Genomic DNA, 27,955 nt, shown 5'->3' on the forward strand with positions numbered 1-27,955 from the left:
CGCGCCTGGCTGTTCCATTCTGGGTCTTGAAGAGATGAGTGGGCATCTGCTGGGTGATGAAGGGCGTAAGAAAGGCTTGTGGGGCCAAAGAACAACTTGGGTAAAAACCAGGGGAAGCGAACAAGCATGATGTATTGGGGTCAGTGCTGATAGTTCTGGGATGCTGATGTACAAGGTGGGGCTGGGAGATGAGGCCGGGAAAGTAGCCACAAGCCAGAGTGTAAAGGTACCAGTGTGGCCGGGTACGGTGGCTCATGCCAAAATCCCAGCACTTTGGGAGGCTGAGGCTGGAGTATCACTTGAGCCCAGGAGTTTGAGACCAGCCTGGGCAACATTGCAAAACTTTGTCTCTACAAAACATAAAAAAAAAAAAAAAAAAAAAAAAAAAAGCCGGGCGTGGTGGAGCACACCTGAGGTCACAGCTACTCAGGAGGCTGAGGGAAGAGGATCACTTGAATCCAAGAGTTCGAGGCTGCCGTGAGCTAGGATCGCGGCACTGCACTCCAGCCTGAGCAACAGAGTGAGACCCTGTCTCAGAACAAAAGAGAAAAAGGTGCCTGAGTTCCAGGCAGAGGGATTGAGGCTTTATTCTAAGGATGGTGAGAGAGGATGATAGTTGAGCTGGGGCAAGGATTGGAGAGTGGAGAGGAGGGGATGAGTTTGAAGTTCACTGAGAAGGCAGAGGGGACAGTGCTCAGTGGGCTTCCCTTCCATAGTTGCTCAGCAAGTATTTCCTGAGGACTCCCCTGAGGCCTTGTGCTGGACGGTGCTGGGAGTGTAGAGGTGATTTTTATCTTGCCCTGCTCTCAAGGGACTCCCAGTCTGGTGGGAAAACAGGAACAGACGCAGCATGAGGAGGGCATGGCAGCAGTGGTGCCATGCTGCCACGGGCTCTGCGTGCCCTTATCTTGAGCATATGGGGCTGCAGAAGGGTACAGATCAGAGCTGAGTGTTCAGAATTTCTCTGGCCTGTGTGGAAGGACCAGGAAGAGAAAGACTGAAGGTCAAGTTCTCTAGGAAGCATTCTGCCAAGGTGGTTTCAGGAAGAGATGCTGGGAAACATAGGAAAAGGAATACAAATTAGTGAGACGGAGAAGTGCTGAGTGAGAGAGAAGGATAGGTGGAGAGAAGAGGGATGCCAGAGCGGGTGTTAAAAGTGACAGATCTGGCCGGGTGCAGTGGCTCCTAATCCCAGCACTTTGGGAGGCTGAGGCAGGCGGATGAGGCAGGCGGATTGAGCTCAGGAGTTCCAGACCAGCCAACATATTGAAATCTTGTCTCCACAAAAATTAGCCGAGTGTAGTGGTGCACGCCTGTAGTCCCGGTTACTCAGGAGGCTGAGGCGAAAGGATCTCGCTTGGGCCTGGGAGGGTGAGACTGCAGTGACCCGTGATGGCACCACTGTACTCCAGCCTGGGCGAAAGAGCAAGACTCTGTCACAAAAAAAAAGAAAAGAAAAAAGAGAGACAGCAAATATTTGCTGGAAGAGGGAGAGAGAATTGGTTAGGAGAGAGTGGGTTCTAGAGTCCGAAGGCCAAACAGAACGAGAGAGAGAGAGAGAGAGAGAGAGAGAGAGAGAGAATGAGTGGTGGGTGGGCACAAGGAAGAGCAAGATGGGGAGGGAGGGGGAGGGAAGGAGAGACCAAAACTAGTAGAGTCACAGACAGAGAAAAAGTCAAAGCCAGGAAGGTGATACAGAGAAGAGAGAAGAGGAGAGAGACTGACAGGTGCACAAATCAGAGAAGTCCCAGAGGTGACAAAAACACGACCATAGAGATGGTGATGGAGATGGAGATGGAGAGGTAAGCCGGAGACAGACTCAGAGATTTGCACAAAAAGCAATGTGGAGACTCAGAAGCAAGCACAGCGTCAAGGGATGCTCCATTTCTGGTGTGTTGTTTTCCCAGTATTCAAGAAATATTTGAGTGCCAACCTGTTCTAGACCCAATCTAGGCCCAGGGGATGTGGTGACAAACAGACGGACAAGGGCTTGCTCTCCTGAAACTCACCGGAGAGATAAACAATAAATAATATCATTTCAGTAACCAAAAAGTGCTTTAAAAATCAAGCAGAAGGCCGGGTGCAGCGGCTCATGCCTGTAATCCCAGCACTTTGGGAGGCTGAGGCTGGTGGATCACTTGAGATCAGGAGTTCAAGACCAGCCTGGTCGACATGGTGAAACTCCATCTCTACTAGAAAATAAATAAATAAATAAATTAGCTGGGTGTGGTGGTGTGCCTGTGGTCCCAGCTACTTGGGAGGCTGAGAAAGAAGAATCACTTGAACCCGGGAGGCAGAGGTTTCCGTAAGCCGAGATCGCGCCACTGCACTCCAGCCTGGGCGACAGTGAGTGGTAACAGAATGACAGAGCAAGGATGACTTTAGATGAGGTACTTGGAGAAGACCTTGTGGCAGAGGTCACAGGGGTGGATTGTGAGAAGGAAAGACAGGTGAGAAAGTCTGGGGTCCAGGCATTCCGCCCACCAGAGGCAGCCCCAGAGCCCGGAAGAGTAGCAGGTCTTTAAGGGGGCCGGTGCGGTGAGCAGATCCAGACAGGACAGAGGCCCAGGGTAGGGGCTGATCAGTTAGGGCCTTGGATGCCTGGAAAGAAATCTGAATTTTATTCTAGAGCTGATGGGAAGTCCTTGGAGGGTGTTGAGCACAGACATGCCATGATCATATTTTTATTTATTTATTTGTATTTATTTTGAAAAAGAGTCTTGCTCTGTCTCAGGCTGGAGTCCAGTGGGCCGATCTCGGCTCACTGCCAACCTCCGCCTCCCGAGTTCAAGTGATTCTCCTGCCTCAGCCTCCTGAGTAGCTGGGATTACAGGCATGTGCCACCACGCCCGGCTAATTTTTTTGTATTTTTAGTAGAGACGGATTTCACCATGTTGGCCAGGCCAATCTCAAATTTCTGGCTTCAAACGATCCACCTGCCTCGGCTTCCCAAAGTGCTGGGATTATAGGCGTGAGCCACTGCGCCCGGCCTCATATTTTTATTGAAACAAGAACAGAAGAATTACATTGCTATGCTGAGCATACGTAGACTTCAGGAGTCAAAGTGGAAGGAAGGAGGTAGCCGGCTGTTGCTTTCCTCTGGTTGAGGCCGCTGGAGGCCTGGACCGAGGGGGAGTTAGTGGGATAGAGGAAGTGGAAGAAGGCAGGGGATTTTGGAGGCAGAGCCTGCAGTGGTGGTGAACTGGATGTCACAGAGGAGGGAAGGAAAAGGAACCAGGAAGAGAGGAACTCTTGGAATTGGGCACGCACACCCTGACGGGTGCCGATGAGGACTGTTACCAGGAACGGGGAGACTGGGATCAGGAAAGCGGCTTTGGGAGGGAGAAACCAAGGCTTCTTTTTTGAATGTGTCAAGATAGAGATGCCTTTGAGAAATCCGAGTTGGGGTATCAAATAGCTGGTTGGATATGTGAGACTGGAGTTTGGGGGAAAGAGAGGCCATGGCTCAAATATGTAAGTTTTGGAAACGTCGACATATAGGGGACATTTAAAGCCACAGGACTGGGTGATGTGGCCTAGCAGATGGGTGGGGACAGAGAAATGACCCTGGCCAGAGCCTTGGGGACATCTACATCTTGAGGAGAAGGGGATGTAGCAAAGCAAGCTTAGGAGTGATCTCGAGGTAGGCTGAAACCAGGAGGGTTACAGAGAGCAAATGCACCTTTGTGTTTCAAGAAGGGAAGGAGACAGCTGGCTGTGTCAAGGGCTGCTGAGAATTGGAGAAGAAGCTAGAAAGCAGAGTGACCATTAGGTTTGATGACATGGACGGGGTTGGTGATCTTGACAAGATGTCAGTTCAGTGCAGTGGTGGGGACAGAAGCCCTGCTGGAGTAGAGGGGAGAGAGAATTTGGGGGGAAGACAGAAGGAATGGGAATTCAGGCAATTTTGTGTGTGTGTGTGTTTGTGTGTGTGTGTAACTGACACAAAGGCCAGGTGAGATGGCTCACGTGTGTAATCCCAGCACTTTGGGAGGCCGAAGTGGGTGGATCACTTGAGATCAGCAGTTCGAGACCACCCTGGTCAATATGGTGAAACCCCGTCTCTACTAAAAATACAGAAATTAGCCAGGTGCGGTGGAGCACGCCTGTAATTCCAGCTACTTGAGAGGCTGAAGCAGGAGAATCGCTTGGGCCTGGGAGGCAGAGGTTACAGTGAGCCAAGATCACACCACTGCACTGTAGCCTGGGTGACAGAGTGAGACTCTGTCTCAAAAAAAGAAAAAGAGGAAAAAAAAAAAATGACCCTGAAAGGAAATAGGGAGACATGCAGATAGGGAGATGGGAGGCAGAAAAATGCACCCTGCAATTAGCTGTCATAGCAGGCAGGAGCAAGAGAGATGGGGAGGCCCAGGGTCAGGAGAAGAAGATGAATTCGGGGGGCAGGGAAGAGGGGATGCTGTCAGCCAGGCTCTGGCAGATTCCCTAGCTAGGGCTGCTCTGCCTGGCTCCTGTCTCTTGCTGCTGTCAGCGCCGGGCACACTCTGGGATTCCCCCTGTAGACCCGGTCAAGACCTAGAGAGCTGAAGGGGAAGAACAGGCTTTCATCATTCATTTTCAGAAATAAACATTCATTCAGTTCTTGGAAATACTTCCTGGCCAGGCATGGTGGCTCATGCCTGTAATCCCAGCACTTTGGGAGGCCAAGACAGGAGGATTGCTTGAGGCTTGGCATTTGAGACCAGCCTAGGCAATATAGTGAGGCCCCATCTCTACAAAAATAAAAAATTAGCTGCAGTGTGGTGGCTCACGCCTGTAGTCCTAGATACTCGGGGGGCTGAGGCGGGAGGATTGCTTGAGCCCAGGAGTTTAAGGTTGCAGTGAGCTATGATTGCACTATTGCACTTCAGGCTGGACTACAGAGCAAGACCCTGTCTCAGAAAAAAAAAAAAGAGGAAGGAAGGAAGAAGGAGTCAAAGAAATAAAGTCAAAGACGAGAAAGTGATACAGAGAAGAGAGAAAAGGAGGAGGAGAGAGACTGACAGGTACACAAATCAGAGAAGTGCCAGAGGTAACAAAACACAATCACAGAGATAGGGAGAGGTAAGCTGGAGAAAGACTCAGATTCGCACAAAAAGCAACATGGAGACTCAGAAGCATACACAGTGTCAAGGAATGATCAATAAAAAGAAAAAAGAAAAAAATATTTCCTGAGGACTTCCAAGTAGCAGGCCCTGCAATCTCAGAGCCACTTCTGTCCCATCTCTGCCCTTGGAGGGGGAACACGTAGTCCAGACAATTAGAGGACAGAGGGGGCTGTGTTCTGATGGGGCCACGCAGGCATTGAGGAAACACAGCAGGCCCCTCCCCTGGCTGGGATGGGGATGTCTGTGTGCCATCATCTCACTCCATCTGCTCATTCCTTTGCTCATTCATTCGAGTCACCTCATGCACATTTTCCAAGGCTGCCTGCGACCTGGCCCTGTGCCGGGTAGAGCTGAGGATGCCAAGGTGAAGGTGAATTCCTCCTGTGCCTGGCCCCGGCCCCAGTCTGCTGGAAGAACCAGACACAATCACATTGCGGGGAAACGCGTGCTCCATCGGAAACGTCCAGAGCAGGGGGTGGGCAGAGAGGCCCAGCGTGCACCAGAGCCTTGCTCAGGTCGGCACCAGGCCTGCCTGGAGCAGCCAACTGTGGGAGAAGGAGTTGGTGAAAGGTGGGCCCCACCTGGGCCATCCACAGAAGGGCTGAGGGGTAGGGGGCGAGGGGTTGAAGATCAGGCCCTGCCGCCATGCCACACGGCTGTCCTCTGTCCCTGCCCCTGGGGGAGCTGAAACTGCATGGAAGGTCCTCCAGGGGTGCCCCGTCTAATAAACTCGATGAAGAGGAGTGCCGCCGTCATTCTGTGTCCCTGACAGCCGGCCCCCGCTGAGGCCTGTGCTTTCTCCAACATGGGAATCAGTCCTTCCATCCTTCAAGACCCAGGGTTCTGGCCCCAGTCTCCTCCCCCAGGCCCAGGAGTCTGGGTCTGCCAACCCCTTGACCAGGAGTCCAGGCTCCCAGCCTCCTCCTCCCTCAGACCCAGGAGTCTAGGCCCCAGCCCCTCCTCCCTCAGACTCATGAATCCAGGCCCCCAGACCCTCCTCCCTCTGACCCAGGAGTCCAGGCCCAGCTCCTCCTCCCTCTGACCCAGGAGCCCAGGCCCCCAACCTCTCCTCCCTCAGATCCAGGCGTCCAGGCCCCCAGCTCCTCCTCCCTCAGACCCAGGCGTCCAGGCCCCAGCCCCTCCACCCTCAGACCCAGGAGCCCAGGCCCCCAACCTCTCCTCCCTCAGACCCAGGAGCCCAGGCCCCCAACCTCTCCTCCCTCAGACCCAGGAGCCCAGGCCCCCAACCTCTCCTCCCTCAGACCCAGGAGCCCAGGCCCCCAACCTCTCCTCCCTCAGACCCAGGCGTCCAGGCCCCCAGCCCCTCCTCCCTCAGACCCAGGAGTCCAGGACCCAGGAGACCAGGTTCCTCTCGTCTCAGATCCAGGATTCTGGGTGCTCAGGCCCCCTTCCTCTACCACTCAGAAGTTAGAGTACCGAGGCTTCTTCTCCCTCAGAGACCCAAGCAAGACTCCTGGCCTCAGTCCCTCCTCCCTGAGACCCGGGGTCCTGCCTCCGCCTCTCCTCCCCCTAACCCCAGTCAGGCTTGCTGCCCCGCCCGTCTCCTGCTGCCCGGGAGATTGGGGAGCTGGGACTGAGCGCCGCTCTTGCCCCTTAGTGAAATGAAAGTCCCATCAGGCTCGTCCCCTTCCTCCCCGGGCGGCTTCCCTCCCCCCTTCCTCGTCCCCTTAAAATACCCGGGATCCCTATGGCAACAGGCGCCGGGCGACAGGTGCGGGTGTTATTTACGGGTCAAGCCAGAAATAGCCCCGCGGGTGGAGGGTAGAGGGTGCAGAGTGGGGGGTGGGCGGGTGAGGACGAGGCTGGGCGCGGGCGGAGGCCAGGCCGGTGGCGGTGGCGGGCACAGTCGGACGCTTCGGAGGCAGCGCGGAGCTGGGGTCGGCGCGGGGCCGAGGCAGGAGAGCGACAGGGGACCCTGCCCGGGAGTCGGGGGTGGGAGCCCCGAGGGGGGGCCCTGGCCTGGAGCTGAGCCTGGCGCGGACCCGACCGGGAAGGCCGTGGGAGCCCGGGGGAGGGAGGCGGACTGATCCCGGAGGGGCGCAGCGTCTCTTTCGGGTCACGGTTGGCCTTTGGACCCTGCGGGGACACAGTCCTGGTTTTCTGAGCCGCGGTGCGGACCACAGCCCCTTAGTGTGAACCCCAGGGGGGACCCCTGGTCCCCTCCGCCCCAGCCCTCGGGGAGGCCCCGCAGCCTCCCTCTCTGGACTCCACTCTTCCAGCCACCGGCCCCTTTCCCAGGCTCAGTAGAGACCTCTAATCTTTTCTGAATGGCAGGGGAGACCCCCATCCCCTTTTCCTGAATTCCAGCAGGACCCAGTCCTCCTCTGAGCTCCAGCCAGGGCTCTGCTCTTCTCCTTCTGTGGATGCCGGGGTCCCACCGCCTCTCTGAGACCCGGAGGGAATTCCCACCTCCCCTTAGGAGCTTCTCGGGACCCCAGGTCTTCCTTTTCCGAATCCCAGAGGGGTCCCCAAGTCCTCTCTTCTCAAACTCTGAGCCCAAGGGTACCCCGGCCACATCTCCAAACAGACAGAGGACTCCAGGTCCTTTCCTGCGTACCCCAAACTCTTAGCCCTACTGGGGTGCTCAGACCTCTCAGGAAAACCAGTTTCCCTTTTGTCAGCCCCCCAGCGGGGACTCCAAAGCAGCCCCTTGCAGCTGCAGGGAGCTTCAGCGGACACCAGTTCTCATTCCTCTGGAGTTCTTGGGGGGGGACCCCGTCCTAGGAACCCAGATTCTATCTCTAAGCCTCGGGGTGGGGGCCTTGCTTTTCCTCTGGGCTCCATCTTCTTTGCCAAGTTCTTGAGGGTAACCTAGACCCTCCTCTGAACCCCAGAGGCTTCCCCAGCCCCGGGGATCTTTTTTTCTGTTCTGAACCCCAGAAGCAATCTCGACTTGCCCATTTGAGGTTCCAGAGAGGACTCCCTCTTTCATACCCAGGGGAAACTGAGTCCCTCACCCCCTTCAAGACCCCAGGCCGCTCCTCGCTTCCGCCCCTCGAGGCCCCTCGTCGGCTCTGCCTCCTCCCTCTTCTCCACCCCACCGGCCATAAGATGATGATGTGGTCCAACTTCTTCCTGCAAGAGGAGAACCGGCGGCGGGAGGCCGCGGGCCGGCGGCGGGCGCACGGGCGGTACAGATCGGGGCTGACGCCTGAGCGCGAGGGGAAGGTGAAGCTGGCGCTGCTGCTGGCCGCCGTGGGCGCCACGCTGGCGGTGCTGTCCGTGGGCACCGAGTTCTGGGTGGAGCTCAACACCTACAAGGCCAACGGCAGCGCCGTGTGCGAAGCGGCCCACCTGGGGCTGTGGAAGGTGTGCACCAAGCGGCTGTGGCAGGCGGACGTGCCCGCGGACAGGGACACCTGCGGCCCCGCGGAGCTGCCCGGAGGTGAGCAGCTGCCGCCCCGAGCCTAGGGCTTGCGTCCCATGGACAGGGAGGGAGAGGGGCCTGTGTCCATGGAGAAAACCCGCCCCAGGGACGAAAGCCTGAGCCCAGAGGAGAGAGCTTGTATCCCGGTAAGCGCCAGTGCCCACATCATCCTCTGCTCTCGGAAACTGCTGAGGGAGATCCCCCAGGCCTAGGTCCCTCACTGGCCTACCCCCAGAGAACCTGTGCCTTAGAGCTTACTTTCCTGCTACAGACTATACCTCCAAGTACAAGACCAGAATGTACCTCCAAGGAGTCTATGCCCCCAGGCTATCCTGTACCCCCAGACCAGACTGTGACCTGAGACCCCCCAGATGAGACTGTACCTCTATTCTACGCCTCTAAAGAGAGCCCATGTCCCCACCTACAGCCTGTGCCCCAAGACCATCCTGTACCCTGACTATCCTATACCCCCAGATCAGCCTGGGTCTCCAGCTACAGTTTCCACCCCCAGACTAACATGCACCCCTAGACCAGTCTATACCCCGAGACCGACCTGCATCCTTACACCAGCCTGTGCCCTCAGATCAGCCTGCACCTCCACACCAGGCTATGATCCCAGATCATTCTGTGACCCCCAAAGCCCCTGACCCCACACAGCCAATGTTCCTAGGCATCGCTGGGTCCCCCCTCACCAGCCTATAGCTCCAGAGAAAGCCTGTGTCCCTAGAAAAACCTTGCCTGTGTCCCCAGACCCAGCCTGTGATTCCAGACACAGCTGGTGTCCTCAAACAGCCTGTGCCCACCCCAGACAGCCTGCACCCTCTGCAAATGCCTGCGCCCTGGAGACAGCCTGTGCCCACTCTGCATTGCCCACAGACAGCCTGTGCCCATGGAGAGACAGCCTGGGTTTCTGGTGTCAGCTTCCTCTTCCCAGCTTGGAGACAGCTTGCACTCCCATCCTATGAGCCCTGGGGAGACAGACGCCCACCCCAAAGCAGGATCTATGCCTGTTCCCCACCTACTGCTTCCACCAAACAAAGCTCTCACCAGATACCTCCCAACACCCAAGGGCAGACCTTGTTCCTTCCCTGCAATGTTCTTCACTTCCTGTCCTCTCGCCTCCAAATACCCAGACTGGACATTTCAGCGTTTCTCATTTTCTCTGAGAGACACTCCCATACTCCCTCCTTTCCCAAATCATGGCTGTTTTATCCCTGGACATGGCAGAGAGTTGTCCCATACCCTCCTGACACGACAGGCCACGACTTGTACTTATACCAGGGGGACATTCTATACCCCTGGGGAACTGGATGAAATCTCGTTCTACCTCCACTGACCCGTGGAAAATACCTGGCGCTCCTCAGAGTCTATTTGGGCTGTCATATATTTGATCACCCATATGAGATCTCCAACACTCTTCAGTCTCCAAAGAAGGTGCTATCATCCCAGTGCCCCTCAAAGAATATGGCCTATTTTTCTGGGCTCCATTTGAGATTTCCCTTGTCCCTTACTTCTCCAGATGTGATACCTTATATGTGTAGAGTGCAAAATAGGATGTCCCAAGCCCTCGATAGGACATTGGGATGCCTGTCTGAGCTACCCACGTGGTGTCCAGATGGGCTACCCTTAATCATTTTATCCCTGGCCCCTCGGGGTCTCATCAAGGATGATCCCAAACTTTTGCAAAATGGGAGGCCCCAGTAATAAGAATGTTAGATGCTGATGTAATGCCTGGTTCTGATCTCAGTGTTTTATGTACATTAACTCATTAAGCATCATAACTAGCCTATGAGTCGTTATTAGCACTTCCATTCTAGGGAAGAGAAAAAGGAGGAGCAAGAAATCTCGGTGGCTCGGTCTATGCACCCACGCTAGTTAGATGGAATTTGAAGCTCGGTTGCCTCTCTTCTCAACAACTGCATTATATCACATCTCACTAGTCCAGCAAGAGATCCCAGAGGTCGTGGAGCAATGGAGGGGGTGACCCATCCCTTCTCACCACACTGTCTGGGGTTCCTCACATCCCTTGCTGTCCCCTCCATTGATCAGAAAGGACGTCAGTCTTCTAACAGGGCCATTAACATCATCTCACAAACCCAACCCCTCAGAGGACATCTCACAATCTTCATTATCTCAGAGAAATATCTCACACTCATCACTGCCCATCACAATCCATCCCCAGCTCCGTTGGCTGCAAGTGCAGAATGTGGGGGCGACCCTTCCCCTGTACTTTTCCAGATGGGATATGTCATAGTTTGGGGTAGTCAAGAGTCAGGATGTTCTAAACTATTCGTAGCCAAAAGAGGATGCCAGGCACCCTACATTGTCCCAGGAGGGCCATCACACTTCCCTTGTGGATGTAGACCACCGTGTTCCCTGCAATGACTGCTTCAAAGAGCACCTGCACCCTTCGCTCAGTGACGTGAAGCATCCTTTACTTTTTTTTTTTTTTTTGAGATGGAGTTTTGCTCTTGTTGCCCTGGCTGGAGTGCAATGGCGCAATCTCAGCTCACTGCAACCTCTGCCTCCCAGGTTCAAGCAATTCTCCTGCCTCCGTCTCCCAAGTAGCTGAGATTACAGACATGCACCACAACATCCGGCTAATTTTTGTATTTTTAGTAGAGACGGGGTTTCACCATGTTGACCAGGCTGGTCTTGAACTCCTGACCTCAGGTGATCCGCCCGCCTCGGCCTCCCAGAGTGCTGGGATTACAGGCGTGAGCCACCACGCCCAGCCCAGCATCCTTTACCTCGTGCTGCTGCATAAGAACTCACACATCCCACTCCTCCTAGCCGGACATCTCACCCCTTCTCCTCCCCTCAGGGTACTTGGGGAGCTCCCACACCACCTCACCTGATGCAGGAATTGATTTCTTGTCCTTTCATATCCTTGTTCAAACTGAAAAGTTCATTTTTTCTCGTTCATGGACTGCCTGGTCCCTCTTCTATGGCCTTTACTCCTGTTATTCTCGACTTCTCTTCTCCCTTTCTGTGCCTCAGTTTCCCCATCTATAGGATAAGAGAATAGGCCAGGCTAGGTGAATTCTGAGGGAATTTCTAGGTCTAAAATGCACTTTAGAAAGTGCTCCCCTCCGTTCCTTTCTTCATTTCTCCTTTCTTCTCTCCCTTTCTTCCTTTTTCTGTCTTTTTTAACTTAAAAGTTCTCTCTTTTTTTTTGAAGATGTAGTCTTGCTCTGTCACCCACGCTGGATTGCAGTGGTGCCATCTCAGCTCACTACAACCTCCGCCTCCCGGGTTCAAGCGATTCTTCTGCCTCAACCTCCTGAGTAGCTGGGATTACAGGTGCACGCCACCATGCCCGGCTAATTTTTGTACTTTTAGTAGAGATGGGGTTTCACCATGTTGACCAGGCTGGTCTCGAACTCCTGACCTCAAGAGATTTCTGCCTGTCTTGGCCTCCCAATGTGTTGGGATTGCAGGCATGAGCCATCACGCCCAGCCCTGTGCTTTGTTTTATATATTTTTTTTCTCATTGTTTTCCAGCTCGTCTCTTTAATGTGTGTGATATACACTCGTGGGTATGTATTTTGACTTGGGAAATATATAGTATTAGTTTATATGTGTGTTTTACATAAATGAGATCATGCTATTGATTTTGTCTGATATTTGGCATTTTTTTTTTTTTAGATGGGATCTCACTCTATCACCCAGACTGGAGTGCAGTGGTACAATCTTGGCTCACTGCAACCTCTGCCTCCCAGGCTGAAGAGATCCTCCTACCTCAGCCTCCCGAGTAGCTGGGATTACAGGTGTGTGCTGCCACACCGAGCCAATTTTTTTTATTTTTGGTACTGACGGGGTTTCACCGTGTTGGCCAGGCTGGTCTCGAACTCCTGAGCTCAAGTGATTCTCCTGCCTCGGCCTCCCAAAGTCCAGGGATTACAGGTGTGAGCCACCTCGCCTGGCCTCAATTTTTGGATTTTTAAATTAAATTATTCGTATTAATTATTATTGTTTATTTGGTCAACACTGTGTTTCTCAAATCTCCCCATCTTGCTTTAGGTTATTCTAGTTCATGGCTATGTGTACTGGAGAGATTTTCACAAGGACTGTCTGTGTCATTTACTTGTCTGTTCCCCTATTCGATGGACACCTGGCTTGATTCTGACTCCATGTTACTTATAAACAGTGCTGCTGTAAACATCTGCATATATGTTCCTGTCTGTTTTTTTTTTTTTTCCTGGAGGTATATCCTGCAATGAGATTGTTGAGACACAGGCTATGAACATTCATTTCATAAAGTACCCCAGAGTGCCTTCCCAAAAGACTAGGGGTACCCGTTCATACACGGTGTTTCCTCTTATCTTTTCAAATGCTTGAAATGACCCTTTCAATGTTGGCCAATCTAATTGACGGAAAGTGGTGGCTCCCTGCTGATTCCAGCTGCCTCTCTCTGATCCCTGGTGAAGTGGGGCATCTCTTCGTGGACTTGTGAGTTACCCAGGCTTCCTCTTCTGTGAATGACTATTCATCCCCTTGGCCCGTTGGTCAATTGGGTTCTCTCTCTCTCTTCTTGCTGATCCGCGGGAGCCCTTTGTGTGCTCTAGGTAGGAATCCTTCCTGAAACAGGAATCCTTTCTGAGTCTGTTAGCCTTCTGCTACTTGCATCTCGGTAGCCTTTGTTGAATTAAGTAATTATTCATATGTAATCCCACTTGACCCTCAAGAAATCCACACGAAGGGCCAGGAAAGAGATTATTATCTCGTTTTAAAGAGGAAGAACTAGAGGCCCAGAGAGGCTAATGGCGCCCTCGGGGCCACAGGTCTGGGGCTCAGAGCCCTGGGTAGGAGTCCCAGCTCCTGGATGGCGCTGTGGTCGCAGGTGGCTTGCACACCTCTGGGAGGCATTTTTCTCCTCTGTGTATCAGGGATACTGATGTCCAAGTTTTAGGCTCCTGTGGGCTGTGTGAAGTGTCCAGCCCTGAGTTTATACAAAGGACCTCACGTCCTCATGTCTTTTTTCTCTCTCCTGCTTCCACAGAAGCAAACTGTACCTATTTTAAATTCTTCACCACGGGGGAGAATGCATGCATCTTTCAGAGAACCACAAAGAAAGGTGAGAACTTTTCACCCCCGGGTGGGTGACAGGTGGGGGAAACGCTGAGTATGCTGGAGGAGGTCTAGATAGAATTATCCCCTCCTCTGCTTTACTGCAGGGCGGGCCTTGTATCTATCATCTGTGGCTGTCTCCTGGGGAGTACTGGTGGGAGAGTTAATAATGGGGACATGGTGCTCTAAAGAATCTAGAGAACTCTTTTTGTGTGTGTGTGTGAGATGATGTCTTGCTCTGTTGCCCAGACTGGAGTGCAGTGGCACAATCTCGGCTCACTGCAACCTCCACCTCCCAGGTTCAAGTGATTCTCCTACCTCAGCCTCCCAAGTAACTGGGACTACAGGCGCACGCCACCACGCCAGGCTAATTTTTGTATTTTTAGTAGAGACGGGGTTTAACCATGTTGACCAGGCTGGTCTCGAACTCCTGACCTCAGGTGATCCCTCTCCTCGGCCTCCCAAAGTCCTGGGATTACAGGTGTGAGCCACTGCACCCGGCCATGCCTAGAGCTCTTATCCCATCTCTGCCTATGTCACATTTTGTGTTACTGTGGGCAAGTCGCAGCCCCTCTCTGTGGGTAGCACTTGGACATCTCACAAACGTGCATGCATCACGTGCTAACCACAGTGCTGGGCACTCCATCTGTAAGATCTCCAGTCCTCGCAGTAGCCCTGCAGGGCAAGGGGCTTTATCATCCATCCTCCAGAAGTCCAGGAACATTCCGCTGTAGCACCTGCCTTTGCCATCGTCTCCCACACACCCCACTACCTCAGCTTCCTCACCTGTAAACCCGTGGTAACCAGATCCTCAGTAATAATTGGTAATTCTCAACTCTTTCGAATCCTGGCCCTCTCCTCCCCTTGCTTGGTGACTTGAGAGAACTAACTGACTCTTTCTGAGTCTTAATTCCTTCAACAGTGTAAGTAAAATGTTGGGCTGGATGATATTCTACTTGAAAATTCTTCTCTTGTCCTGAATCTTACATCTTCCTGGTTCTGGGTTCCTACAGGTGAATCCTCCTCATTCCCTACATCCCATGTTCTCTGCTTCTTTCCTCTCTCCTCCTGGCAGAGGTGAATCTGGCAGCTGCGGTGATAGCAGTGCTGGGCCTGGTAGTCATGGCCTTGGGGTGCCTCTGTATCATCATGGTGCTCACTAAAGGTGCAGAGTTCCTGCTCCGAGTTGGAGCTGTCTGCTTTGGCCTCTCAGGTGAGGGTTCAGAGCCTGGAGGTTGACGACATTGCATGCTGGGAGGATCTCCAGGCACTGTTGCATGCTGGGAGATGGGCTCTCTATGCACTGTTGCATGCTGGGAGATGGGATCTCTATGCACTATGGCATGCTGAGAGTAGGGTCTCCACACACTGTTGCATGCTGGGAGGTGGGATCTCCAAGCCCTGTTGCACGCCTGGAGTTGAGGGGAAGCCCAAGGGCTACAGTAGGTTCAAAGATGGGAGAATCCAACAGCCGGGCTAAGGATTGGCGAGTGTCCAAACATTGTTTTAGATTTGGACCTGGGATCTCCAAGAATTGTTGCATGCTGGGAGATGGGATTTCCAATCACTGTTGCATGCTAGGAGTTGGAGAAAGCTCAAGGACTATAGAAGTCTCAAAAATTGGAGAGTTCTAAGCCCTGTTGTTGGCTGGAAATTGGAAGCTATCCAAATACTTTTTAAGGTTTGGACATGGCGTTCCTAAACACTGTTTCATGCTGAGATGTTTTGAGCGTTATAGCCTGTTGAAAGGTCAGGGAACCCCAGGGGCTGTAGTAGGCTCAAAGGTGGAAGAGTTCCAAATCCTGTTGTTGGCTCAGAATTTGATGGTCTCTAAATGCTCTTTTAGATTTGAGATGTGAGGTCTGCAAGGACTGTTGCATTCTTAGAGCTGAAGGTCTAAATAAAATGCTGCATCTTATGAAATGTAGCCCTCAGTAATGAACAACAATTCAGTTTATTGTACTTCCAGTTCAAATCCTTACAGCAGCTCTATTAGGCAGGGCTTACTATCCCCCATTTTATTTATTTATTTATTTTTGAGACAGAGTCTCCCTCTGTCGCCCAGGCTGGAGTGCAATGGCATGATCTTGGCTCACTGCAACGTCCGCCTGCTGGGTTCAAGTGATTCTTCTGCCTCAGTTTCCCGAGTAGCTGGGATTACAAGCAGGCACCACCACACCTGGCTAATTTTTGTATTTTTCAGTAGAGACGGGGTTTCGCCATATCAGCCAGGCTGGTCTCGAACTCCTGACCTCAAGTGATCTGCCCATCTTGGCCTCCCAAAGTGCTGGGATTATAGGCATGAGCCACCACACCCAGCCTCCCCCATTTTATAGATGGGGAAATTGAGGCTCAGAGAAGTCAGATGAATTACTCATGGCCACACAATCAATGATGGCATGATGGCAGAGGTGGCATTTTAAACTTGGTTTTCTTTCTTTCTTTTTTGAGATGGTCTCACTCTGTTGCCCAGGCTGGAGTGCAGTGGCATGATTTCAGCTCACTGCAACCTCTGCCTCTAGGTTCTGGCCCAAGTTGTGCCCTGAATCACTGTGTGACCTTAGAAGGTTCATTTTATTTTCTGGGCCTTGGTTTTCTTATTGGATCAAATGTTTTCTTTCTTTCTTTCTTCTTTTTTTTTTTTTTTTTTTTTTTTGAGACAGTTTCGCTCTTGTGCCCAGGCTGGAGTGCAGTGGTGCAATCTCAGCTCACTGCAACCTCCACCCCTCAGGTTCAAGCGATTCTCCTGCCTCAACCTCCCAAGTAGCTAGGATTACAGGTGTGTGCCACCACGCCTGGCTAATTTTTGTATTTTTAGTAGAGATGGGGTTTCACCATGTTGGCCAAGCTGGTCTCGAACTCCTGACCTCAAGTGATCTGCCCGCCTCAGCCTCCCAAAATGCTGGGATTACAGGTGTGAGCCACCACGCCCGGCTAAGACTTTCATAAAACACTTTTATGTCAGCACCTTCCCGTGCACCCCCACGGGTAATGTAGGTGTGAGTTTGATCATAACACCAGCACCAAATTCCTACCAAGCTATGAATTCCATGAAAACAGGCATCATCTTTATCTTTTTCATCGTTCAGTCCTCAGGGAGTTAGAGATGGCCTCTCTGGGGAGGTGACACTGACGATGTCAAAGGATGGACAGACAAGCTGGGAGAGTTTGCTGTATTGTAGATCTTGAAAGAGAGCTAGTGTGACAGGAGTGTGGAGAGAGATAGGGAGACTGGTGCAAAAGGTGTCACTGCATTAATGTGAGATAAATGTCACTGGCCCTGTGACATTAACAGGGAATCAAAAAGGTCTAGATTGGAGTCCCAACTTCTTAACAGCTGTGTCATTGGGGCAAACCTTTTTCTATCTCTGAGCTTAAATGTCCTTATAGCCACGAACTCACTCATCCAGGTATCTGTTGATATTGTGTCCATCCTATCCATCCATCCATTTATCCTTCCATTGATGGATCAGTTTCCTCCCTGTCTCCCCTTCCTTCCTCTCTCTCTCTTTCCCTCTCTCTCTCTCTTCTTTTTTTTTTGTTTGTTTTTTGTTTTTGAGACTGGGTCTCGCTCTCTCATCCAGGCTGGGGTGCAGTGGCACGATCTCATCTCACTGCAACCTCAGCCTCCAGGGCTCAGGTGATTGTCTTCCTACCTTTCAGCCTCCTGAGTAGCTGGGAATACAGGCACATGCTGCCATGCCTGGCTAATTTTTTTTTTTTTTTGTAGAGATAGGGTTTCACTGTGTTGCCCAGGCTGGTCTCCAACTCGTGAGCTCAAGTGATCCGCCCGCCTCAGCCTCTCAAAAGTGCTGGGATTATAGGTGTGAGCCACCACGCCCGGCCCCTCTCTCTTTTCTTTCTTTTCCACCCACTTTCCCTTCCTGTCTCCCTTCAGTCATCTATTTCTCCATTTTTTTTTACTTGTCCATTCATTTAACAAGTATTTCTTTAATATCCAGTGAGTCCTAGATGCTGTGCTAGGAGCCGCTGAGGATGCAATGATGAATAAGATAAAGATGATGTTTGGGCCGGGCGTGGTAGATCACTCCTGTAATCCCAGCACTCTGGGAGGCTGAGGCGGGCGTATCACGAGGTCAGGAGATCAAGACTATCCTGGCTAACAGGTGGAACTCTGTCTCTACTAAAAATACAGAAAAATTTAGCCGGGCATGGTGGTGAGTGCCTGTAGTCCCAGCTGCTCGGGAGGCTGAGGCAGGAGAACGGCAGGAACCCGGAAGACGGAGCTTGCAGTGAGCCGAGATCGCACCACTGCACTCCAGCCTGGGTGTCAGAGTGAGACTCCGTCTCAAAAAACAAAACAAAACAAAAGATGATGTTTGTTCTCATGGAATTTGTAGCTTGGTAGGAATTCGGTGCTGGCGTTATTATTGGACTCACACCTGCATTACTCCTGGGGGTGCACAGGAAGCTGTGGATATAAAAGTGTTTTATGAAAGTCTTGGGCACAAAAGTGTTCTGCAAATTGTACCACCAACTGAAAGTGAAGGAGGATTTGATGTGGTAATGACTGTGGTTAGATTGGGTGTCAGGGACTGGGGTGGGTTGAGATTTTGAGGTCTCCCTAGATAAAGGGACATGTTCAGGTTGTCTTATTTCTTTGATATATATATATATATCAGCTGTTGTTCTATGTTTTAGAGGTATGAGACAGAGAAGTCTGCGGCCCTCGTGGATTTATAGTGCAGTGGGAGAAACAGAAATGAGAGAAAGAGACATTGCTCATATAAATCAATATATATTCATAACTACCAACTGTGATGAATGCTATAGATAAAAAGTACAGAGTATGAGAAAAATGTACAACAAGAGACCCACTGTAGATTTAGGTGGCAGTGGTTAGTGAAGGCGTCCCTTCAAAACATGTAATTCATACAGAGATGTGAAGAATAAGGACGTCTAAGGCAGCAGGCTCAGGGAGGGGGAAGCGGAAAATTACTCCAAGCAGTATAAAGGTCTTCAAGCCTGAACAAATCTGGTGCATTGAAAGTCCTGCTCCAAGCTGCGAGAGTGTAGGAGGAGCAGCTTGAGAGGAGGCTGGAGAAGCCGCAGGAGCCAGACCCGTGTGCCTCTTTATTTAATGTATTTTTTATTTTTGAGACAGAGTTGTGCTCTGTTGCCCAGGCTGGAGTGCAGCAGTATGATCTCGGCTCACTGCAACCTCGGTCTCCTGGGTTCCAGCAATTCTCTTGCCTCAGCCTCTGGAGTAGCTGGGATTACAGGCGTCCACTGCCACACCCGGCTAATCTTTGTATTTTTAGTAGAGACAGGGTTTCCCCATGTTGGCCAGGCTGGTCTCAAACTCCTGACCTCAGGTGATCCGACCACCTCGGCCTCCCAAAGTGCTGGTATTGCAGGCGTGAGCCACCGTGCCTGGCCATCCACCAGCAAATTCTATTGGCACTGCCTCCAAAACATATTTTGAATGCAAACTCATACCTCCATTTCACTGTGACACTAACCCAAGCCATGGCTATATGCCCCCGAGATAATTTCTATGGCCTCCTCATTGTTCTGTATGCTTCTCCTTTTAATCTCCTCAAGCCCATTCTCCACGGAGCAGCTAGAGTGATACTTCTACTTTTTAATTTTTAATTTTTTAAAGACAGGGTCTGGCTCTGTCGCCCAGGCTGAAGTACAGTGGCACAATCACAGCTCACTGCAGCCTCAACCTCCTGGGCTCAAGCAATCCTCCCACCTCAGTCTCCCGAGTAGCTGGGACCACAGGCGCACACACCACGCTGGGTTAATTTTTTAACATTATTTGTAGGAGACAAGGTCTCACTACGTTGCCCAGACTGATCTTGAATTCCTGGGCTCAAGCAATCCTCTCCCTTCAGCATCCCAAAGTGTTGGGATGACAGGCGTAAGCCAAATGATAGTTTTTTCTTTCTTTCTTTCTTTCGATGGAGTTTTGCTCTTGTTGCCCAGGCTGGAGTGCAGTGGCACGATCTGGGCTCACCGCAACCTCTGACTCCCAGGTTCAAGCGATTCTCCTGCCTCAGCCTCCTGAGTAGCTGGGATTACAGGCGTGCGCCACCATGCCTGGTTAGTTTTCTATGTCTAGTAGAAACGGGGTTTCTCCATGTTGGCCAGGCTGTTCTTGAACTCCCGACCTCAGGTGATCTGCCCACCTCGGCCCCCCAAAGTGCTGGGATTACAGGTGTGAGCCACCACGCCCGGCCTCCAAGTGATACTTTTGTATCAGAAGTCAGATCATGGATCCTCCCCAGAATAAAAGCCACCTAAATTCCTACTACCAGAATAACACGGTGGCAAGGCCTCGTGTGGGCTGACTCCTGGCGCCCTGTGACTCCATCTCCTGCCGTCTGCTCTCCCTGCTCCGGCCACGCCGGCCTCTGCTGTTCCCCAGACGCTCTAAGTTCATTCCTCCCTCAGTGTGTTTTGCCCGGCTGCCTCCTCAGCCTGGAACATTCTTCCGCCGGCGCTTCAAATGTCTCATTTCCTCATATTATTTAAGTCTCTGGTCCAATATCACCATCTCAGAGAGAACAGCACTGACCATCGTGTCTAAAGGGGACTCATTGGGTATCCAAGAAAATGTTAAAAATAATAATAGTAATAATAAAAGAGCTGGGTGCAGTGGCTCACGCCTGTAATCCCAGCATTTTGGGAGGCCGAGGCAGGTGGATCTCAAGGTTAGGAGTTTGAGACCAGGCTGGCCAACTTGGTGAAACCCCGACTCTACTAAAAATACGAAAATTAGCCGGGGATGGTGGCGGGTGTCTGCAGTCACAGCTACGCAGGAGTCTGAGGCAGGAGAATCGCTTGAACCCAGGAAGCGGAGGTTGCAGTGAGCCAGTTCTCGCCACTGCACTCCAGCCTGGGCAACAGAGCGAGACTGTGTCTCAAAATAAATAAATAAATAAATAAATAAATAAATAAATAAATAAAATAATAATAAAAGATAAAGAGGGCGTGTAAGAGAAACTGGGTGTGGTGGCTCACACCTGTAATCTCAGCACTTTGGGAGGCCAAGGTGGGCGATGTCTTGAGCCCAGGAGTTTGAGACCAGCCTGGGCAACATAGTGAAACCCCATCTCTATCAAAAATACAAAAACTAGCTAGTCTCATAACCTGATTTCAAAAAAACAATAGATAAAAATTTAAAAATAAAATAAACTGGCCAGGTGCAGCAGCTCACGCCTGTAATCCCAGCACTTTGGGAGGCCGAGGTGGGCAGATCATAAGGTCAGGAGTTCGAGACCAGCCTGGCCAACATGGTAAAACCACATCTTTACTAAAATATAAAAAAATTAGCCGGGCATGGTGGTACGTGCCTGTAGTCCCAGCTACTCGGGAGGCTGAGGCAGGGAAATTGCTTGAACCTAAGAGGTGGTGATTGCAGTGAGCCAAGATCACGCCATTGCACTCCAGCCTGGGCGACAGAGTGAGACTCCATCTTAAAATAAAATTAAATTAAATTAAAAACTAGTCGCGGTAGCTGTAATCCCAGAACTTTGGGAGCCGAGGCTGATAGATCACTTAAGACCAGGAGTTCAAGACCAGCCTGACCAACATGGTAAAACCCTGTCTCTACTCAAAATACAAAAATTAGCCGGGCGTGGTGGCACGAGCCTGTAGTCCCAGCTACTTGGGAGGCTGAGGCAGGAGAATCTCTTGAACCCGGGAGACAGAGGCTGCAGTGAGCCGAGATTGCACCATTGCACTCCAGCCTGGATGACAGAGTGAGATTCCGTCTCAAAACAAAACCAAAAGCAGTAAACAAACAAACAGAAAATAAACCACCAGAGTGGGGCTGGGGTGCAGGGAGGAAGCAGGGTCAGGAACTGGGGTTGGGGCAGGACTCCAGGGTCTGGAGAGAAGGCGACTGGGATCCATGACTCATGCGTGACTCTCAGACGGTCCTGCATGACCCGGCCCCTGCCTGCCTCTGCAATTCCATTAACACCTCTCTCCCCCACCCCAACTCTCCTTGCTCCGACCACACTCAGCTTTTCTCTTTTCTCCAAACACTGTGCTGCGTCCTACACAGGGCCTTCGCGTCAACCCCTCCTTCTGCTCAAAACAGCCGTTATTTCGTTTTGAGCATGACTGACTTCTTTTCATGCTTCAGGTCCCGGCTCAAATGGCTTTTCTCGACATCATCCAACGTCCCTGCTCCACCCCTGGGTGCCACTCTCTCTGTTTCTATTTCCTTCCTCTCCTGCATCACCCTCTGAGATTATCTTGTCTCCTCATTTGTTTATTTTGGACATTGCAACCTGGCAGCCTGCAAGCCCTCAACGGCAGGGGATGTGCTTTGTTTGCCAGGCAGTGTGTAAAGATTTCTCAGAGTTGACGTTTAAAGGTTGGAAGAATTCCCATAAAAATAATAATCATTTAAGCAATTATAGGCCTGGTGCGGTGGTTCACCCTGGTAATCCCAGCACTATGGGAGGCCAAGGTGAGTGGATCACTTGAGGTCAGGAGTTCTAGACCAGCCTGGCCAACATGGTGAAACCATGACTGCTAAAAATACAAAAATTGCCGGGTGCGGTGGCTCACGCCTGTAATCCCAGCACTTTGGGAGGCCGAGGCAGGTGGATCACAAGGTCAGGAGTTCGAGACCAGCCTGACCAACATGGTGAAACCCCCGTCTCTACTAAAAACACAAAAATTAGCCAAGCGTGGTGGCGTGTGCCTGTAATCCCAGCTACTCAGAAGGCTGAGGCACAAGAATCACTTGAATCAGGCAGGTAGAGGTTGCAGTGAGCCGAGATCACGTCACTGCACTCTAGGCTGGGCGACAGAGCGAGACTCCATCTCAAAAAAAAAAAAAAAAAAAAATTAGCCAGGCGTAGTGGAGCATGCCTGTAGTCCCAGGCACTCAGGAGGCTGAGGCATGAGAATCGCTTGAACCTGGGAGGCGGCAGCTGCAGTGAGCTGAGATCATGCTGTTGAAGGGCTGCAGCTGGCTTCTGCCATCATTTCCACCGTACTTTCTGCCCTGTGTGCTTACACTTTCTCATGCCCCCTGCGGGCATTTGAGTTTTGCAAACTTTGGTTTATTTGCTTGCTGTCTATCTCCAAGTAATATATAAGCTCCACAAAGGTAGGGTCTTTCTCTATCATGTTCTTTTTCACTCTTTTTTTTTTTAAAAAAAATCAGCCTGCAATCCCACCTACTCGGGAGACTGAGGCGGGAGAATTGCTTGAAACTGGAAGGGGGAGGCTGCAGTGAGCCGAGATTGCCACTGCACTCCAGCCTGGGTGTAAGAGCGAAACTGCATCTCAAAAAAAAAAAAAAAAAAAAATGCATTGCAATATGACTTTATCTTTATTTTGTGACCCCTCCCCCTCTATTACTCCTTGTTTTTTTGAGGTGGAGTCTCACTCTGTTGCCCAGACTGCAGTGCAATGGAGCGATCTCTCAGCTCACTGCAACCTCTGCCTCCAGGGTTCCAGCGACTCTCCTGCCTCAGCCTCCCAAGTAGCTGGTATTACAGGTATGTGCCACCATGCCTGGCTAATTTTTGTATTTTTAGTAGAGACAGGGTTTCACCATGTTGGCCAAGCTGGTCTCGAACTCCTGACCTCATGTGATCCGCCTGCCTCGGCCTCCTGAAGTGCTGAGATTACAGGCGTGAGCCACCATGCCCAATCTATTTTTCAAATTAATGGTTTATGTTATTAGTATTATTTGAGAAAAGGTCTCACTCTGTCCCTCAGGCTGTAGTGCAGTGGTGAGATCTTGGCTCACTGCAACCTCCATCTCCCAGGTTCAAGCAATGCTCCCGCCTCAGCCTCCTGAGCAGCTGGGACCACAGGCATGTGCCACCACACCCTATTTTTTTTTTTTTTTTTTTTGAGATGGAGTTTTGCTCTTGTTGCCCAGGCTGGAGTGCAATGGCATGATCTGGGCTCACGGCAACCTCCGCCTCCCGGGTTCAAGCAATTCTCCTGCCTCAGCCTCCCGAGTAGCTGGGATTACAGTCATGCACCACCACACCTGGCTAATTTTGTATTTTTAGTAGAGACGGGGTTTCTCCATGTTGGTCAGGCTGATCTTGAACTCCTGACCTCAGGTGATCCGCCCACCTCGGCCTCCCAAAGTGCTGGGATTATAGGCATGAGTCACTGTGCCCGGCTCAATTTTTGTATTTTTAGAAGAGATGGGATTTCACCTTGTTGGCCAGGCCAGTCTCAAACTCCTGGCCTCAAGTGATCCAACCGCTTTGGTCTCCCAGAGTGCTGGGATTATAGGCGTGCCTGGCCCCTAATGGAGTGTTAATTTGAATTTTGTGTTTTCGGATTCCTGTATTTGCTTTAAGAAAAAAAAATTGTGGGAAAATGTGCTAAACATAAAATGTATAATTTTAACCATTTCCCCCTTTTATTTTTAATTTTTATTTATTTATATATTTTTTAAGAATTGGGGTCTTGCTCTGTTGTCCAGGCTGCAGTGTGGTGGTGTGATCACAGTTCACTGCAACCTCAACCTCCTGGGCTCAAGCAATCCTCCCACCTCAGCCTCCTGAGTAGCTGGGACTACAGGCACACACCACCACACCCAGGGCACTGTGGCCAGGGTTCACATTGGCCAAGTTATGTTCATCCGCACCAAGCTGCAGAACAAGGAGCATGTGATGGAGGCCCTGTGCAGGGCCAAGTTCAAGCTCCCCAGCCGCCAGAAGATCCACATCTCAAAGAAGTGGGGCTTCACCAAGTTCAATGCCAATGAATTTGAAGACATGGTGGCTGAGAAGCGGCTCATCCCAGATGGGTCAAGTACGTTCCCAATCGTGTGTGGCGCTCTGGACAAGTGGCAGGCCCTGCACTCATGAGGGCTTCCACTGTGCTGCCCCCTCTTAATACTCACCAATAAATTATACTTCCTGTCCACCTAAAAAAATAAAATAAATAAAATAAATAAAAATTATTTTTTTGTAGAGATGGAGTCTTGCTATGTTGCCCAGGCTGGTCTCAAACTGCTGGCCTCAGGCAATGCTCCCTCCTCGGCCTCCCAAAGTGCTGGGATTACATGTGTGAGCCACAGCATCCAGCCTCCCCTTTTATTTTTAGTTGACAGGTAGTACTTGTACATATCTGTGTGAAACAGAAGGATGGTTTGATGCATGTGAACAATGCACAGTGATCAAATCAGGGTAATTAGCTCATCCCTCACTTCAAACTTGATCATTTCTCCATGTTGTGACCATTTCAAAATCCTCTCCTCTAGCTTTTTGAAAATACACAGCCAGGTGTGGTGGCTCTCGCCTGTAATCTCAGCACTTTGGGAGGCCGAGGTGGGTGGACTGCTTGAGGTCAGGAGTTCAAGACTAGCCTGGTCAACGTGGTGAAACCCCGTCTCTACTAAATATATATATATATATATGTGTGTGTGTATATATGTGTATATATATATGTGTGTGTATACACACACACACACACACACACATTAGCCTGGCATGGTAGCACACGTCTGTAATCCCAGCTACTTGGGAGACTGAGGCAAGAGAATCGGGAGGCGGAATTTGCAATGAGCTGAGATTGCACCACTGCACTCCAGCCTGGGCAACAGAGCAAGACTCCGTCTCAAAAAAAAAAAAAAAATCTAATGAACCATATTCACCCTACAGTGCTGCGAACACCAGAATGCCTTTCTCCCATCTAGCTGTGATTCTATATCCGCCTTTTAATCATTTTCCAGCATACAGTTCTGTGGCATCAATTCCGTTCACGTTGTTATGCAACCATCACCCCCATCCACCTTCAGAACGATTTTCATCTTCCCCGGCTGAAATTCTATACCCGTTAAACACCAACTCCCCTTTTTCCTCTTCCCTCTGGCCCTTGGCAACCACCCGTCTACTTTCTGTCTCTACGACTTTGTGTCTTTTTTTTTTCTTCTTTATCTCCAGCTTCCCAAATGCTGCCTGCTATGTAGTAGGTGTTTAGTAAGTATTTGTTGAGTGCGTGTGTGGGAAGGTGCCAGGGTTGGCGGGAGGGCTGGGAGAGGATGGCGGAGATGTTCAGGCACAGCTGGGGTCCCGGGGGCCTGATGGCGCGCTGTCCTCTCTCCCGCAGGCCTGCTGCTCTTGGTGAGTCTGGAGGTGTTCCGGCATTCCGTGAGGGCCCTGCTGCAGGGAGTCAGCCCGGAGCCTCCCCCGGCCCCACGCCTCACCTATGAGTACTCCTGGTCCTTGGGCTGCGGCCTGGGGGCCGGCCTCATCCTGCTGTTGGGGGCCGGCTGCTTTCTGCTGCTCACACTGCCTTCCTGGCCCTGGGGGTCCTTCTGTCCCAAGCGAGGGCACCGGGCCACCTAGAGCCACGCCTGAGACTTCTCTAAGCAACCACCAAGCCCTTTGACCTTCTCCATTGTACCCCCAAGATCTTTTTGCCCCATCTCCTGGAGAAACTGTGTTCTCCCTGCGCGGGGGCCCATGTTTTTTTACACGCCTGCCTCCTGTCCCCTTACCCTTTCTCTGTTAATACGCTTCTCTCGGTGGCTGTATGTGGTTTGCTTGGGGTTGGGACGGGAAGAGGCTCTTTGCAAACGAGGGTCCCCAGGGAAGACTGGCGGGGACCTGATGGGGTAGCTGGGGTGTGGGGTGGGGGGATGAGGTCAGGGGTCTTGGATGGGAATTGGGGGCCCCTTCATTTCCCAGATGTGGATCTATTCACTTGCCGGGAGAGACTTTTTACAACTCATCTGCAGCTCAGGGTGGGGGTGGGGGGAGATGGGGAAGGGTCTGACCTGGCTGTGATCTGATTTGGGAATAAAGGTTTGGAAATTTAACAACTTTGGTTTGGAGTCTATTTGTGACATGATTGTGCATTAGGGGGTAAAGAAAAGAGACCCCATATACCCTCCAGAAACATGCCACTTATGAGCCCAGAAGTCACGTGGAAATGAACCCATATACAATGGTGGAGAGTGTGGCAAGCACAATATATTTTTTATTTTTATTTTTATTTTGAGACGGAGTCTTGCTGTGTCTCCCAGTTTGGAGTGTAGTGGCACAATCTTGGCTCACCGAAACCTCTGCCTCCTGGGTTCAAGTGATTCTCCTGCCTCAGCCTCCAAAGTAGCTGAGATTACAGGCACGAGCCACCATGCCCAACTAACTTTTGTATTTCTTTTTTTTTTTTTTTGAAGAGACAGAGTTTTACCATGTTAACCAGGCTGGTCTTGAACTCTTGATCTCAAGTGATCCACCCGCCTCAGCCTCCCAAAGTGCTGGAATTACAGGTGTGAGTCATCGCACCCCGCCCAGCTTTCCCCTTTACACATGACTCCTGTTATACTTGATTAGGATTCACCCCAGTGATCTCATTTTAACTTGATGACGTCTGTAACGACCCGATCTCCAAATGAGGTCACATTCTGAGGTACTGGAGGTTGGGGCCAACACACACACACACATATATATATATTTTGTGGGGGAGAACATTCAACCTTTAACAATGCATATATTTAAATTATGTTTTCTGGTCAGGTGTGGTGGCTCACGCCTGTAATCCCAGCACTTTGGGAAATGCCTGTTCTAATTTAGGTCCATGGGCACAGGCCCTAGGGTAGAGCCCTCACCAGAGACCCAGCCCTTCTCTACCCAGCAGTCCTCTGCCCCCCTCCCCTATCAAAATGCTTTTTCTGCATCTATTGAGATGATCATGTGATTTTATTTTCATTTGTTATTTTACAGTCTCACTCTGTTGCCCAGGCTGGAGTACAGCCGTACGATCTCGGCTCACTGCAACCTCCGCCTCCCGAGTTCAAGCAATTCTTGTGCCTCAGCCTCCCCAGTACTTGGGATTACAGGTGTGCGCCACCAGATCCAGCTAATAGTTGTATTTTTAGTAGAGATGGGGTGTCACCATGTTGGCCAGGCTGGTCTTGAACGCCTGACCTCAAGTGATCCACCCACCTCGGCCTCCCAAAAGTGCTGGGGTTACAGGCGTGAGCCACCGCACCTGGCTGACTGTGCGATTTTTGTTTCTAATTCTGTATTCCTCCATTCAACAAGTAGAAGTGTCCTGCAGTGCCTGGCCTCCTGGGAGCCAGGCTGGTGTGAAACCCCAGCTCCCCGACTTACAGCTGGAGCAATAGCTTCACCTCTTTCTGTCTTGGTTTCTTCATCCCTAAAGACAGTGCATGAGCTCAACCCTGCACCTGCTCCCAGGAGTCACCATCGGGAGTAAACGCCATCATAAGCCCTGCAAAGCTCCCAAGAGACCGCCTGGCATGTGGTCACAGCTTGATCTGCTTTTGCTGTCATTTTTCATCAAGTGGCACTTAGAGAGTAAACAGGGACCCCTGACGAGCTGACAGTCTGCTGCTGGAAACAGATACTAATCACATCACTGAAGTAACGAGCGTGCAATTATAAACCGAGGTAAGCGCCAG

The 27,955-nt window shown here is 51.2% G+C and overlaps 2 protein-coding genes and 1 pseudogene across 3 annotated transcripts; all 3 read left to right on the forward strand.

Moving 5' to 3' along the window:
* Positions 1–5,172: 5,172 nt before the first annotated feature.
* LOC117091713 lies at positions 5,173–5,904 on the forward strand (annotated as a pseudogene).
* A 1,015-nt stretch (positions 5,905–6,919) lies between these two features.
* Positions 6,920–26,347, forward strand: CACNG6 (calcium voltage-gated channel auxiliary subunit gamma 6). Of its 2 annotated transcripts, XM_033224410.1 has the most exons (4): positions 6,920–8,511; positions 13,496–13,570; positions 14,639–14,776; positions 25,636–26,347. In XM_033224410.1, the coding sequence occupies exons 1-4, from the start codon at positions 8,178–8,180 to the stop codon at positions 25,872–25,874; spliced, it is 786 nt and encodes a 261-aa protein (XP_033080301.1). In that variant the 5' UTR covers positions 6,920–8,177; the 3' UTR covers positions 25,875–26,347. The 2 variants fall into 2 exon arrangements, with proteins under 2 accessions (XP_033080301.1, XP_033080302.1); XM_033224411.1 differs by lacking the exon at positions 14,639–14,776.
* On the forward strand, positions 24,086–24,419 carry LOC117091715 (60S ribosomal protein L10-like). Its single transcript, XM_033224412.1, has one exon. The coding sequence runs from the start codon at positions 24,156–24,158 to the stop codon at positions 24,390–24,392; it is 237 nt and encodes a 78-aa protein (XP_033080303.1). The 5' UTR covers positions 24,086–24,155; the 3' UTR covers positions 24,393–24,419.
* Positions 26,348–27,955: the final 1,608 nt, after the last annotated feature.

The sequence above is a fragment of the Trachypithecus francoisi genome, unplaced genomic scaffold (assembly GCF_009764315.1).
Source record: "Trachypithecus francoisi isolate TF-2019V2 unplaced genomic scaffold, Tfra_2.0 Lachesis_group12, whole genome shotgun sequence".
NCBI classification, from domain to species: domain Eukaryota; kingdom Metazoa; phylum Chordata; class Mammalia; order Primates; family Cercopithecidae; genus Trachypithecus; species Trachypithecus francoisi.

Coding starts and splice junctions, on each gene's coding strand:
- CACNG6 (XM_033224410.1), top strand. CDS start 8,178: ATGATGATGTGGTCCAACTTCTTCCTGCAAGAGGAGAACCGGCGGCGG. Junction 8,512..13,495: donor CCCCGCGGAGCTGCCCGGAG/GTGAGCAGCTGC, acceptor CTGCTTCCACAG/AAGCAAACTGTACCTATTTT. Junction 13,571..14,638: donor TCAGAGAACCACAAAGAAAG/GTGAGAACTTTT, acceptor TCCTCCTGGCAG/AGGTGAATCTGGCAGCTGCG.
- LOC117091715 (XM_033224412.1), top strand. CDS start 24,156: ATGTTCATCCGCACCAAGCTGCAGAACAAGGAGCATGTGATGGAGGCC.